Consider the following 14,730-nt stretch of genomic DNA (forward strand, 5'->3'; position numbering starts at 1 on the left):
CCTAACGACAGACGATGTTGAGACTCTTTCACAACCATTCACGGCAAATGAAATCTTGCAGACAATACGACAATTCCTGAAGCACAAATCTCCAGGACCAGACGGGTTTCCCAATCTCTATTATCAGACTTTCCAAGACACATTAGCACCACATCTCACCTCTTTAACTCATGCTACCAAAAAGGGGCAATGCCACCAACTATGCTCCAAGCCCACATCTCACTACTGAACGCGACACCAAATTATATGCCAAACTTATAGCCAACAGACTAGCTGACATTATACCTAGACTAATACATAATGATCAGTCAGGTTTTGTCAAAAATAGACAAGGCTCGGACAACACGAGGAAAATTCTGAACATCCTAACAAACATGTCATCACACAGAGTCGAGGGCCTTCTCATGGCACCATATGCCAAGAAGGCTTTCGACCGGCTAAACTGGAGGTATGTGGAAACTGTACTCCAATAATTTGGTTTTCCACAGGAGTTTATTCGGGGTACTAAGGCCCTATATCATGGTCCATCAGCACAGGTACTAAACACAGGGTTTCTCTCTAAAACGTTCCAATTAACCAATGGTGCCAGACAAGGGTTCCCCCTATCCCCCTTGCTTTTTATTCTGTCCCTGGAGCCCCTAGCACACAAAATACATAACCACCCACACATTGAAGGGATTTCTATTGGTGATTCCACATATTGCCTCTCCATGTTTGCAGACAACATATTGTTAACACTGAGCGACCCCACAAACTCCCTGCCACATGTATTATCCCTTTTGGAGGATTACGGTAAAATCTCTTATTATCGACGTAATAGACACAAAACTCAGGCAATGACAATGGACTCTCAAAACAATTGTACGCCATGTTAAAGTCTTCATATCCGTTTGACTGGAGATACACCTCTATAATGTACTTAGACGTTAAACTGGCAGCCAACAGGAGCAAAATGGTAACTCTCAACTACAAGCCCCTTCTACACATGTGCAAAATAGCATTCCAGCAATGGAAAAATTTTATCCTGGTTAGGAAGATTAAATACCAGAAAAATTACCATATTGCCAAAATTCTATATGTCTTTCGCATGCTGCCCCTGAAATTCCTTTATCCTTCTGTAAACAGCTACAGGACATTCTAGCTAAATTTGTATGGGGCCATCTCAAACCCTGTCTCCCAATCGCCCTATTGCAACAAACGACACAAAATGGAGGACTGGGATTTCACAAAGTCATAGCATACTACAGAGCATGCTAATTAGAGGCGGCACTAAAACTACACTCGCCCCCAAACAATTTGCAATTGGTGAACATGGAGAATAGGGCAATATTACATACATCAATTCCAGACATCCTTTGGACACCGAAAACACACCATCCCAAGTTGCCAAATTTGAATTATACCACTAACCCAGCAATATGTACTTGGGAAAACTTTATGTCCAACACAACGCAGGAGAGAACAAAATTTCTCCCCCAAGCTCCCATCTCAGCTCTAGAAATTATTTCACCTTGGTTATCACTAGTGATGTCCCGAACTGTTCGCCGAACTGTTCGCGAACTGTCCGCCGGCGAACAATAGCGTGTTCGCGTTGGGCGAACATATTCGATTTCCAGTCCGCCCCCTATTCGTCATCATTGAGTAAACTTTGACCCGGAAGCTCACAGTCAGCAGACACATTCTGGGAGGGAGGGTCTGCTGCTGATTGGCTGGAATGTGTCTGCTGACTGTGAGGTTCCGGGCCAAAGTTTACTCAATGATGACGAATAGGGGGCGGACCGGAAATCGCATATGTTCGCCCAACGCGAACACGCTATTGTTCGCCGGCGAACAGTTCGGGACATCACTAGTTATCACTACATAGATCGAGGGCACAGGGTGTCTCAATAATCGGTGACCTATGTGCAGGTTCTGAATTCAAACCTTTTCTGGAATTACAAATTGTCCAACTCATTTATCTTCCCCTACCTCCAACTCAAAAGCATTATAGCCGACAAAGTACACTTTCCTTCTGCAAGTCCACAACAGCAATCTCTCGCTTTATGCATATTTTACGATAGATGTCGTAAGAATACGGGTGAAGTTAAGGCCCTATCTCTCTGTTATAAACTCATGATGGAAATTACACCTATGAAATCCCCTTCATATAGAGAATAATGGAAAAAGAAGGGTTACAAGTGACAGCTGACATTAAATGGCTTCAATCACTGGGCGCACTCAAGGAATTAACATTCTGCTATTCTCACATTGAAGCTCATAAAAAGCTAGTATACCGATGGTACCTGACCCCCAGCCGCCTACACAAAATATTCTCAAATGTGCAGCCAAATTGCTCGAGGTGTAACCAAACAGAGGGTCACATGAGACATATTTGGCTAGTTTGTCCAATCATACAACATTTATGGCAGGATACTTGAGAAGTGCTTCAAGCCCTTCAGATACCTGACTTACTCCTAACCTAGAATTAATTTTACTATTTCCCACATCATTCTCTAAGTCACATATAAAGGTGGCAACAATAGCCATTCTGGCGACCAGAAACCTCAGGAATTGGAAAACAACATATCGCCCCTCAAAGGACGACCTATACGTCAAAATCCACCAATACTACCAATACGAAGTAATGTCAGTTACTACACACCAGGTAGCGCAATCCTTACAAAAAGCCTGGACCCATTGGCCAACACTTTACTAGTGATCTCATTAAGAACTGAAATACAAGATAGTTGGGAATAATTAACTTTCATTATGTTGTACGAAAAATGTTTTAAGTTACCAAGGCATTGTGTGAGGCTGTGCTAAGACCTGGTTCAGCCTTACACTCCAGAAACACGAAAGGGCATACAATCCAGATAATACACGGGAGTCAAGAGACACCTTTTGTGAGGTTCCTGATTCACTGTAGATGGTGGGCATGGATGGGCACATGCCGCCTCCTAATGCCCCCCGGCTATAGGGACAATGTATACAATGCCTTGACTCACATTACCAGATTATATAAAGTTCTACTCCCGTTTTTCCTTATCCCTCCCCCCCTCATCTCTACTGGGCATCCTCCCAGTAGCCCCCCTGAGGTGGTACATGACCCTATGACTTGGTATGCAGACATTCTTACACGCAGGGCAGTGAGCAATACCTTCACCTGTAATATACTACCACAAACCCATGAGGGTGCGAGAAACATCACTGAGAATAGACCTCAGGCACATAACTCACAACCATAGGAACAAGTAGTAGGGACAGCATCGTCCAAAACCACTCTTCGTAGGTGACAATAGGATACCAAGAGGATCACACTTGGTTATATGTCATGAATGACAACATGTATTGAATCTTATTTGAGCTCTGACCGGACGCAAACATGGTCCTGGCCCAAAATAGTTCAGGGTGTTTGGTGCTTTTGCTGGTCAACTTTCGGGAGCTCCTGAGGCCAAAATATGGGTTTCTCCATCTGGCTTTCAGAGTGCGTATGTTACTCTTAGTCTCAGACACTTTCCCTCCAAAAAGCGCTCTCCTGGCAAGTCACAAAGTGGTTCAAAACCCCGGGCTAAGTTGCCCGGGAACCGCAAGTTCACCTCATGTTGAAAATAGTTCCATAACATTCGCTGGCAAAGTACTGCTGAGGTGACCGGGAACCACAAAGTCCTCATGATGAAATTAGTTCCATAGCGGTCGCGGCTAAGTAACGCTGAGGACCACTCATGTGAACAGCTGCTAGGGAGCTAGCGTTCGATTCCATTCGTGAGAAGAGAAAGTGCCGAACCAGGGGCACCAAGGGAAAACTGCTAATGGCGGCGGGGCAGGGTAACTCCCGAACAGGGTCTCAGACCTGGACCATAGTCAGTGGGCAGAAGGCTAGCTTCCCCACTCCTCCAGGAGTTTGTGGCAAATGTCGGTAGAAAAGAGCGTTTGTCAAACCCACCTACTTCAAACAACCCATATTTGTATTCTGCTACTGATCTTGAGAACAATGATACCCCCACATGTATACCCTAAATTAACCCTAATCCTACCCATAAACCAAACCTACCTGCAGTTCCTTGGTACCAGCAGAGATTTAACCTCTGCTAGTGCTTTTACTGCACAATGGTTTATGCAGTCACTGGGTCTTAAAGCCCTGCACTGCATGACGACATAGATCGTCATGTGGTACTTAAGTAGTTAATGATGTCACAATTGAAAGCAAAAACTTTCTTTACAGATTGTGTTCAATTTTCAAAACATATTAAGTAGTATTTAGGGAATTCTTTTATAATCTATTCAATAGAAGCTGTTTAAATAAAATTAACTTTATTGAAATAACAACCTGTTCACCTCATGCTTTTATATCAAATGAATCCATTTTATGCCCACTTCCATATAATCTCATTTCACATGTTATATCTCTTTAATTCTTTAATTTAATCCAGTTCAACATATGTCACATCTGTCAAAAGTAATACACATTTGGGCAGTGGCATGGGTGCAGGTGACAGTACTGAGAAAGTCCCTTTTTTTGTGTTCACTCCTGTAATGGCAATGAATCCTGCCACACTTCTCTCCTCAAAACTTTCTTCTGCTTTCATACCATCCACAAGTACCAGACTCATTAGATGATACGCAATTTCCATGCCAGGTGTAACTGGCACCAACTTTAGTTTAGTGTCATCTTTTGACACGTCCATGGGTATGCAAGATTCTGAGACAGGTGAAGCCTCAACTTTATAGATGTGGACATCAGAGAATTTAACTTCAAATGCATGGGGGTAGAATAAGCCACGGGGCCCATAGAAGTAATCACGCATTTGCTGATACTGGAATTTTCTACGTAATTCTTTAGATTGTTTAGATACTCCACCAGACTTAGGGAGAAAAACAATTCGCATATCGTGAGGAAGATGTCCAAGAAGATCATTATATAGACGATCCTGACCCAGTGCCAGGATAAGATCCACTTCGAAAGCTAAAGCTGCATGAATCAGAGCTTGATATCTAGCACCTTTAATCAAGCCACAGGTGTTAATAACACAACCACTAAGCGATATATGCTGACCAGAAGCACATTGCTGGTTAAATAAATGAGCCACATGGGATGTGATCTAAGGAGAGAGAAATAAAAAATGTTTTGATGGTCAAAGTAAAAAGAAACAAAATTAAGACAAAACATACATATTACACAAATATGACATGAAAACACTTTATAGAACATACAATTCAATCACAACATTGTCTATCAAACTTATATATTTTTTTTAAGTTCCTGTAAGAGGGTGTATTTGTGCATTATCACAATAATTATTTGACATTGCTGAATGTCAAAATTGTTGTTGTTTGCATTTCAACCTACAGAAAAAAACATCTCCATTCAAGCTTCAGGTAAATGTACAAATTAAATATATCAATATACAATAATAATTCTAGCTGCACATTGCATAGCTTACATGTTACTATTTGTCTGAAGCTGATTTTGCCATCCTAATTTGTGGATTTCAGGTCCATAAAATTATGTAAACATCAGCTACAAAATATAAGTTAAAAAACACAAAAAAATGGATAGAAAGATGGAGACAATTATTCAACATTGGTAACATTAGAAAACAAAATATTTAAATATATTAGTATCCAAGAATGAAAAGTTGGTTGTGGTGCGCTGACACCGAAGTGCAGGTGAGCCTGTAAAAAAGAGGGCAAAAAGAAAATATCCAGTTCCCTCAAACATACAATACTTACAATACTTACTAAGTCAAGGACCTTCTAAGAGCTAAAATGTGATGGAACAGGAATGCCCACAATCTGATAGATGCGTAATATGTTTATTAAGTGTGTATTGTTTTGCTGTAATGAGCTCAATGAACAATTTGTAGTATTGGTACGAATAACAGCATGTGTATCAGTTACTGAGTGGGATTTGACTTGGCCTTAACTACTTAGCATAACTGTAATTATGTAATTGTACCTAAAGACTATGCCTGGCTGGGTTAGTGCAGGAGATAGAGCATAATGGTTTGGACAGAATTGAATAAAACTGAACTACACTTGTGTAGTTATAACTTTAGAAAAGTGGAATGCCTGTATTTGGAAGCGATGCTTGAAAGGGACTACATTATAGGAATGTGTAATGCTTTTTCAAAAGGAAGTATTAATAAGGAACACAACTGCAGAAAATTAAATTATTAACCGTGCCTTTAAAAGAATCACTAAAATCGAATGAAAAAAAAAACTATGTAAGAAGTCCTTGGGAAAAAATGCACTGAGGCTCTCAATATTTCTAACCTCCCATCAAACGGTCAACAGCGGAATAGCAGGTTGCAGAGCAAGGTATCTATAAGCAGACAGTGTTGCAGTAGTAGTAGTAGCAAGTATTAGCAACAATGTTTTTGCGATAGTTAGAGTAGCAGATTGTAGCAAAATATAAGTTTAGAAGTGAATCCACATTATACTTAGGCTGCTTAGGAGGCGTCAGTAACTTTTAAAGGGACACTATAGTCACCAGTGCAACTACATGTATTCCTGACCCTATAGTGTTAACACGACCATCTAGCTCCCCTGGGCCTCTCATGCCTCCTCTAAATATAGTAAAAATCTTACTGTATTCAAGCCAGAAGCTGTAAATCTGCATGGTGTTAGACTCAGGAAAAACAAGCAGTCTGCTGACATGTGATAGCCTGATCCAATCACAGTGCTTCCCCATAGGAGTGGTTGAGACTGACAAGGAGGCAGATCAGGGGCAGAGCCAGCATGATTCAAACACAGCCCTGGCCAATCAGCATCTCCTCATAGAGATGAATTGAATCAATGAATCTCTATGAGGAAAGTTCAGTGTCTGCATGCAGTGGGAGGAGATACTGAATCACAGGATGCTTGTGCACTATGCCTCCATCAACTCAGAAGTCCCTCTGGTTCACTCTGAGTGACTGCAACTGTAGGTGTTCCTAGCTTTCAATGTAAACACTGTATTTTCTCAGAAAATACAGTGTTTACATGAGAAAGGCTGCAGGGAGCTATAGTTCTCACCTGAACAACCTCATTAGGCTGAAGTTGTTCAGGTGAATATAGTGTCCCTTTAAGTTGGTCTTCAAACAGTCTGGTTCTTTTGGGCAGGAGAAATCAGCAATGTCTGTAATCCAAAATATAGATTCGTGGGTTAGAGAGGTCACCTATGTCGGTAAGGAGGGTCCGGTTCGGTATATGATGAATCAATAATAGTGGAGCTCAGTATGTAAGTTTTTCTTCTGAACAAGCAAATTAACTAAGTGTTTTGCATTTGGCGTGGATTCCCTATAAGACCGGGTAGACTCGCGTCATACACATGGGAGAAGTTTCAAACGGCGAAACCCAGAAGTAGCTCAGAGGGATCGAGGTTCAGTAAGGTCTGACAGAATGCCAGGGAGAACTAAACATAATACCAAAGTATCAGAGCAAAATGGTATAGGCATGGCATTCTGCTAGTACATAACCACTGAGTCAAAATGGTAAAACAAATGCCCATCCCATAACACAGACAGATAAAAAGAATATTCATCATTAAATGTGTATCTGTATGAAGATACAGATATACTTGGGTACTGACTGACATAACCTAAGTCAAATGGTGAAACAATTAAGCTAGCGTTGGTGATTGGAGAGACCTCACTAATTACCAAGTTGCATTAATAGGCCCTACCTATGAATTTGGGTCGTGGGCAGTATGCCACCGTAGTTGGAGTGGGGAGTTGGCCTCTCGTGACAATTATAAGGTTTAAGAAGAAAAAGACAGATAGACTGTGATATATGAGGCCCAGGCTATTTAGCCAAGAGTGGCTGTATAGCGATGCACGAACTATGGCTTGGGCCATGTGGTGAAAACTTCAGTGAATGAGGATGGAAGTTGATTTTGCAAGGTCCCCTATCTAATGTCACAAAAAGTCAAAACACTACCTATGGACATGAGTGGATGGCTTGTTTCGAGGGCAAGATAGGATGAATGAATCATAGTGCAGTTACTCAGAATGACCTTTGAGATAAAAGAAGAATCAAAGCTGGTGACCAGTTCCCTGGCCAAGTGCGAATAAGAACAAGATCCAAAATTAACTGTAGTATAGAGTAACATATTGATTAAATTAGTAACTTTGCCTATGTAATAGTAAACCATGGTAAGCTGACCATTACTTGGGACTAAAAGTAATGAACCCATACTTAAACCTATAAGTAAGCCCTCTTATGAAACACAACAAATTCGGCATCTTGAAATCATCACACTCAATGGTTTGTGCATGTAGCTAAGTCCTCTAAAAAGAACTGCACTTTGTTAAGTGCACAGTGTAAAAAACATAAAACTAGAACAAAGCATCAGATAGTATACCTGGTGAAATGCCAATGTGCCCAGTGAAACAGGTAGTAAAATGACTTAACCGACCTAGGGTACCCAAATAATGCCCAATCAAGGCAGGGAAACCAGTAAAAAGAGGCATATTGAAACAACAGAATATAAACTAATAGAACCCATGCACAGGGTATATTACGAACCACATGTAGTGCTTATACCAAACCAAACCCTGAAATTTTGAACTGAACAAAAAGTACCAAATGTCATCCTAACACGAATGAACAAACTGTACTCATTCAGTTAGGATGAAATTCAGTGATTTCACCATTGCCCTATCTAAATGACAGGGCGTTTGAACGGTGAATGAAGCAACATGAAAACACAAGAGGACAGGTGAGTATTATGAGGAAATTTCTTTGACCACAGTAAATGGAGCAAACTTAAGCTCTTCCTTCGGTCAAAGTTCATACTTTGTCTTATGTTTTAAAGAAATCTAGATCAGATAGTAAGAAAAGAAGAACAGATCCTGAGAGAGAAGAGGAAGCGATTGGGAGAAGGTAAGTTCGGCATGACAGTGCCGCTTTAATGTTGTTCTGGTGTTTACCGCCTGTCCCCGCAGACTCTATAATGTAAACATTGCCTTTTCCAGAGAAAAGGCAGTGTTTACATTACCGCCTAGTGGCAGTCACTATGATTCAATGAATCTCTATGAGGAGATGCTGATGGTCCAGGGTTGAAGGATACGACGAGAACCCATCCAAGCTGCGGCGGCTAGGGGCTGGAAGTCCTGGTGAAGTGCTTATGGTAGCTCAGTGATCACTAGGTAATCAGTTGGGGTACCAGGCGGTCTGCCACATCTGGTGGTATCGGTGGGATGGTTGCTTCATCTAAGTGTTGCTTCTAAGTGTGTGTGTGGTTGGAGATATTCTGGAGATAAACTGGAGGTAATCTGAGGTATCCAGGAGGATAAATAAAAAGTTAAGGTTTGTTTGATTTAAATTATTCACCTCATTGGAATGGCAGACTTAGTTCAGTGTAATAGTTGCTTTGCATTTGTTTCACGTTCCACTTTTTGGAGGTTTGGTTGTTGTCTAATCTGTAGACAGTTCTCTATTTTGCGGCAGGAGATTGTATTTTTGAAGTCTGAGATTTGTAAATTATCTGGTAAACAAACTCAGGCTGGAACTGCTGCAAAGCCACTGCCGCAGAGACATACTAGGAATGGCAGATGGATTACTGTAGGATCTGGTAGACTTGGAGTTGTGGATAAAAGGCATATTGCACAGTCTGTTGCTCTACATAATTCATTTTCTGCACTTTCAGAGTGTATTGGTGTCGTGGAGAGAGGCACTGAGGCTAGTGGTGTTGTGCAGAGAGGCACTGAGGCTAGTGGTGTTGTGCAGAGAGGCACTGAGGCTAGTGGTGTTGTGCAGAGAGGCACTGAGGCTAGTGGTGTTGTGCAGAGAGGCACTGAGGCTAGTGGTGTTGTGCAGAGAGGCACTGAGGCTAGTGGTGTTGTGAAGAGAGGCACTGAGGCTAGTGGTGTTGTGAAGAGAGGCACTGAGGCTAGTGGTGTTGTGCAGAGAGGCACTGAGGCTAGTGGTGTTGTGCAGAGAGGCTTGGTGAGGCCTAATAGAAAGCAGTTGTTGGTGGGGGATTCCATCATAAGAGGTGTGGAGATGGACAATGGTGGTCTTGTGAGGTGTCTTCCCGGAGCTACTGCTCACAGAGACAGGAGACGTATCGGTAATATTGTTAAGCAAGCAAAGCAGGAAGGGGAATTGGATGTACTTGTCCATTTAGGGACAAATGACTTGGCTTGCAATGAGGTTTCAGAGGTTAAGGAAGTTTTTAGTGTTTTTGCCAATGATATACGGCAGGTTGCTTCCACATTGTCATTCTCTGAAGTTCTGCCTGTGCATAACACTCAGAATGACAGGCGGATGCGTATTAGGGACTTTAACTTGTGGCTTGGTGAATGGTGTCGGGAGCAAGGATTTGGCTTTATTGCTCATGGTAGCTCTGTTTGGAATGGAAATAAACTGTACAAAAAAGATGGTTTGCATCTTTCTCAAAAGGGAACAAATGTTCTCAGTGAGCAGTTCAGAGGTTTTGCTAGGATGTATTTAAACTAGGAGGGGGGGGCAAAAGGGTGATAAAACATCAATCCAATTGTCCCCCAAAACAAGGACAGAAGGTGCCTGTAGCAAGTGTGTTAAAAAATGATAAGCTTAGAGTCATGTCTACAAATGCTCGCAGTTTAGGGAATAAGATCCATGAACTTGTGGCAATAATGGCAACTGACAGTGTAGATTTAGTCGCTGTTACTGAGACATGGTATAATGAGAAAAATGACTGGGACATAGCAATACCAGGGTACTCTTTATATAGAAAAGACAGGGAAGGCAAGAAAGGGGGAGGGGTGGCCCTGTATGTAAAGAATAGCATAAAATCTAGCCTAATAAAGGTTAGTGAGGCGAACATAGAGTCAGTTTGGGTTACGTTAGAATTTGGTAATCACACAGTAACTCGTGTAGGTGTGATTTATAGGCCCCCAGGACAAATTGAAGAGTTAGATAATCTACTAGTTGAAGAAATAGCTAAAATGACAATGAAGGGGGAAGTTATCATCATGGGTGACTTTAATCTTCCTGATATAAATTGGAAAACAAAAATAGCTACATGTGCCAGGAGCACACATATTCTAAACTCCCTACTGGGATTGTCTCTAAAACAAGTCGTTGAGGAGCCAACTCGTAAAGAGGCCATACTAGATTTAGTGTTAACAAATGGAGATTTGGTATCAGATATTACTGTAGGTGAAAGTTTAGGATCCAGTGATCATCAGTCAGTGTGGTTTAATATAAGAACAGTGACTGAGTCACACCACACAAAAACAAAAGTTTTAGACTTTAGAAAAACAGACTTTTCCAAAATTAGAATATGTGTAAAGGAGTCATTATCAGACTGGAGCAATTTAAATGGAGTCCAAAAGAAATGGGATTATTTAAAAGTTGCACTACTGAAGGCAACAGAAAATTGCATTAGGCTTGTCAGTAAAAGCAAAAAATTCAAGAAACCACTGTGGTACTCCACAGATGTAGCCAAAATAGTAAAAAACAAAAAGTTAGCATTTAGTAATTATAAAAAAAACCAGAGTGAGGAAGACAGAATGACCTATAAGATTAGGCAGAAAGAGGCTAAGCAAGTTATAAGAGCTTCCAAATCACACACAGAAGAGAAAATAGCACAGTCAGTAAAAAAGGGGGACAAAACCTTTTTTAGATACATAAATGAGAAAAGAAAAGTAAAACAAGGATTAGTTAGATTAAAAACAAAAGAAGGAAGGTATGTAGATGAGGATAAAGGTCTAGCTGACTGCCTCAATGAATATTTTTGTTCGGTATTTACAGATGAAAATGAAGGAAAGGGACCTCAGTTAAGAAAAAGGATAAATGAGTCATTTATTACACGTGAGTTTACAGAGGAAGAGGTTCTATTTCAACTGTCAAAAGTAAAGACAAATAAGTCAATGGGACCTGATGGAATACACCCAAAGCTATTAAAAGAGCTTAGTGGTGTACTAGCAAAACCATTAACAGATTTATTTAACCAATCATTGATAACAGGAGTAGTCCCAGAAGATTGGAAGTTAGCGAATGTTGTGCCCATTCACAAGAAAGGTAATAGGGAGGAGTCGGGCAACTATAGGCCAGTAAGCCTAACTTCAGTAGTGGGGAAAGTGATGGAAACCATGTTAAAGGATAGGATTGTTGAACATCTAAAAACACATGGATTTCAAGATCAGAGACAACATGGGTTTACTTCAGGGAGATCATGCCAAACTAATCTTATTGATTTTTTTGATTGGGTAACTAAAATTATAGATCAGGGTGGTGCAGTAGACATTGCTTACCTCGATTTCAGTAAGGCTTTTGACACTGTTGCACATAGAAGGCTTATCAACAAACTACAATCTTTGAGTTTGGATTCCAATATTGTTGAATGGGTAAGGCAGTGGCTGAGTGACAGGCAACAGAGGGTTGTAGTCAATGGAGTATATTCGAAGCTTGGGCTTGTCACCAGTGGGGTACCTCAGGGATCTGTACTTGGACCCATTCTCTTTAATATTTTTATTAGTGATATTGCAGAAGGTCTTGATGGTAAGGTGTGTCTTTTTGCGGATGATACTAAGATATGTAACAGGGTTGATGTTCCAGGAGGGATAAGCCAAATGGAAAATGATTTAGGTAGACTAGAAAAATGGTCAGAGTTGTGGCAACTGACATTTAATGTGGATAAGTGCAAGATAATGCATCTTGGACGTAAAAACCCAAGGGCAGAGTACAGAATATTTGATAGAGTCCTAACCTCAACATCTGAGGAAAGGGATTTAGGGGTGATTATTTCTGATGACTTAAAGGTAGGCAGACAATGTAATAGAGCAGCAGGAAATGCTAGCAGAATGCTTGGTTGTATAGGGAGAGGTATTAGCAGTAGAAAGAGGGAAGTGCTCATGCCATTGTACAGAACACTGGTGAGACCTCACTTGGAGTACTGTACACAGTACTGGAGACCCTATCTTCAGAAGGATATTGATACCTTAGAGAGAGTTCAAAGAAGGGCTACTAAACTGGTTCATGGATTGCAGGATAAAACTTACCAGGAAAGGTTAAAGGATCTTAACATGTATAGCATGGAGGAAAGACGAGACAGGGGGGATATGATAGAAACATTCAAATACATAAAGGGAATCAACACAGTAAAGGAGGAGACTATATTTAAAAGAAGAAAAACTACCACAACAAGAGGGCATAGTCTTAAATTAGAGGGACAAAGGTTTAAAAATAATATCAGGAAGTATTACTTTACTGAGAGGGTAGTGGATGCATGGAATAGCCTTCCAGCTGAAGTGGTAGAGGTTAACACAGTAAAGGAGTTTAAGCATGCGTGGGATAGGCATAAGGCTATCCTAACTATAAGATAAGGCCAGGGACTAATGAAAGTATTTAGAAAACTGGGCAGACTAGATGGGCCGAATGGTTCTTATCTGCCGTCACATTCTATGTTTCTATGTTTCTATGTAATGCATTGTTTTGCCACACATGGGCAATAGCCTCTTAATGCTTTCCTATAGGAAAGCATTGGATTAGCTAAGATCATCAATCTTGATGATCTCAGCCAAAGAGAGATAGCGGGGGCACCGAGACCCGAGTGGTGCTTCAATAAAGATAAGTTTCATATCATTTTAACTTGGGCAAGGGGGGGCAGCTAACTAAAATGGGTTTTTAATGTTGTTTTTAATGATACAGAACTTTGGTCCAGGGTTGAAGGATACGACGAGAACCCATCCAAGCTGCGGCGGCTAGGGGCTGGAAGTCCTGGTGAAGTGCTTATGGTAGCTCAGTGATCACTAGGTAATCAGTTGGGGTACCAGGCGGTCTGCCACATCTGGTGGTATCGGTGGGATGGCTTCCTAGTGAGTGGAGAAGCAACCCGGGGACACTGGAATACCACATGGATTACTGACAAGAGGGGTAGTGCTAGCATTCATGCAGCATCCCTGTCTGCAGAGGAATTCAGGAGGATGGAGCGAGCTAGACCCCGGATTCATGTCCCCATATGAGAAGAAGTTCCTCTGGAGACTCTAGAGCAACTTGGACCAACAGGATGGGCCTGTCTTGGAGGAGGGCATACTGGACTGGACAGATGTCACTCAAAGGAGCTCTGGTACGAGGCCCTGGGGAATGTTCAGCTTCGGCAGGGAGAGAGCCTCTCAAACGAAGAGCTTCCAGGTACAAGTGGCCCTGCAGCTGCATCTCCTGGAAAAGCAACCCCTGAAGGGGTGGGTGACAGAGCTTGAGAACCTGGTCTGGAAGGAGCTGTGGCTGGACAAGGCATACCGGGCGCTAGAGTGGTACGCGACACGGCACGACCAGTGGATGACTGAAGATAGTGTGCCAGAGGGTGAGGACTATACTGGCCCTGGCCTATTATGGAGGCCTTTGAAGAGGGCATTGACTATGGAAGTTCAGCAGAATTTTGGCTCTGGGACATCCATAGTATCAGGGAAGCACTGATGGATTTTCATAGAGCTGACGACCTGGGACCAGACCTGATTCATCTGGCCACTATGGAATGGGAGCTGGAGCAGTATTACTAATGCCTGTTCAGCTCGGTTCAGCGGCAGCTGAGTTACAGGGGGAGGAGATGATCGTTCCCTCTACCCTAGAGCAGCAGGGGTCACTGGAAGTGGCGACAACCGGTCCCTCTCCCCAAACACAGTTGGAGTTACTGGGAGTAGAGACAACTGGTCTCACTCCCCAGCGGCAGTGTACCCTACAGGGAGTGGAGACAACCGGTCCCTCTCCACAACCACAGCTGGAGCTACTGGGAGGGGAGATGACAGGTCCCTCTCCCCAACAGCAGTAAGCATCACTAGTAGT

The 14,730-nt window shown here is 42.0% G+C and overlaps 1 protein-coding gene across 1 annotated transcript in view; it reads right to left on the minus strand.

Moving 5' to 3' along the window:
• Positions 1-4,400: 4,400 nt before the first annotated feature.
• Positions 4,401-14,730, minus strand: part of LOC134569245 (polyribonucleotide 5'-hydroxyl-kinase Clp1-like) — a 76,294-nt gene continuing 65,964 nt past the window's right edge. The window contains exon 3 of the mRNA XM_063428161.1: positions 4,401-5,078. Within this exon, the coding sequence (XP_063284231.1) occupies positions 4,401-5,078 (678 nt within the window). The remainder of the gene's footprint in view (positions 5,079-14,730) is intronic.

Source organism: Pelobates fuscus, chromosome 7, assembly GCF_036172605.1.
Source record: "Pelobates fuscus isolate aPelFus1 chromosome 7, aPelFus1.pri, whole genome shotgun sequence".
NCBI lineage: Eukaryota > Metazoa > Chordata > Amphibia > Anura > Pelobatidae > Pelobates > Pelobates fuscus.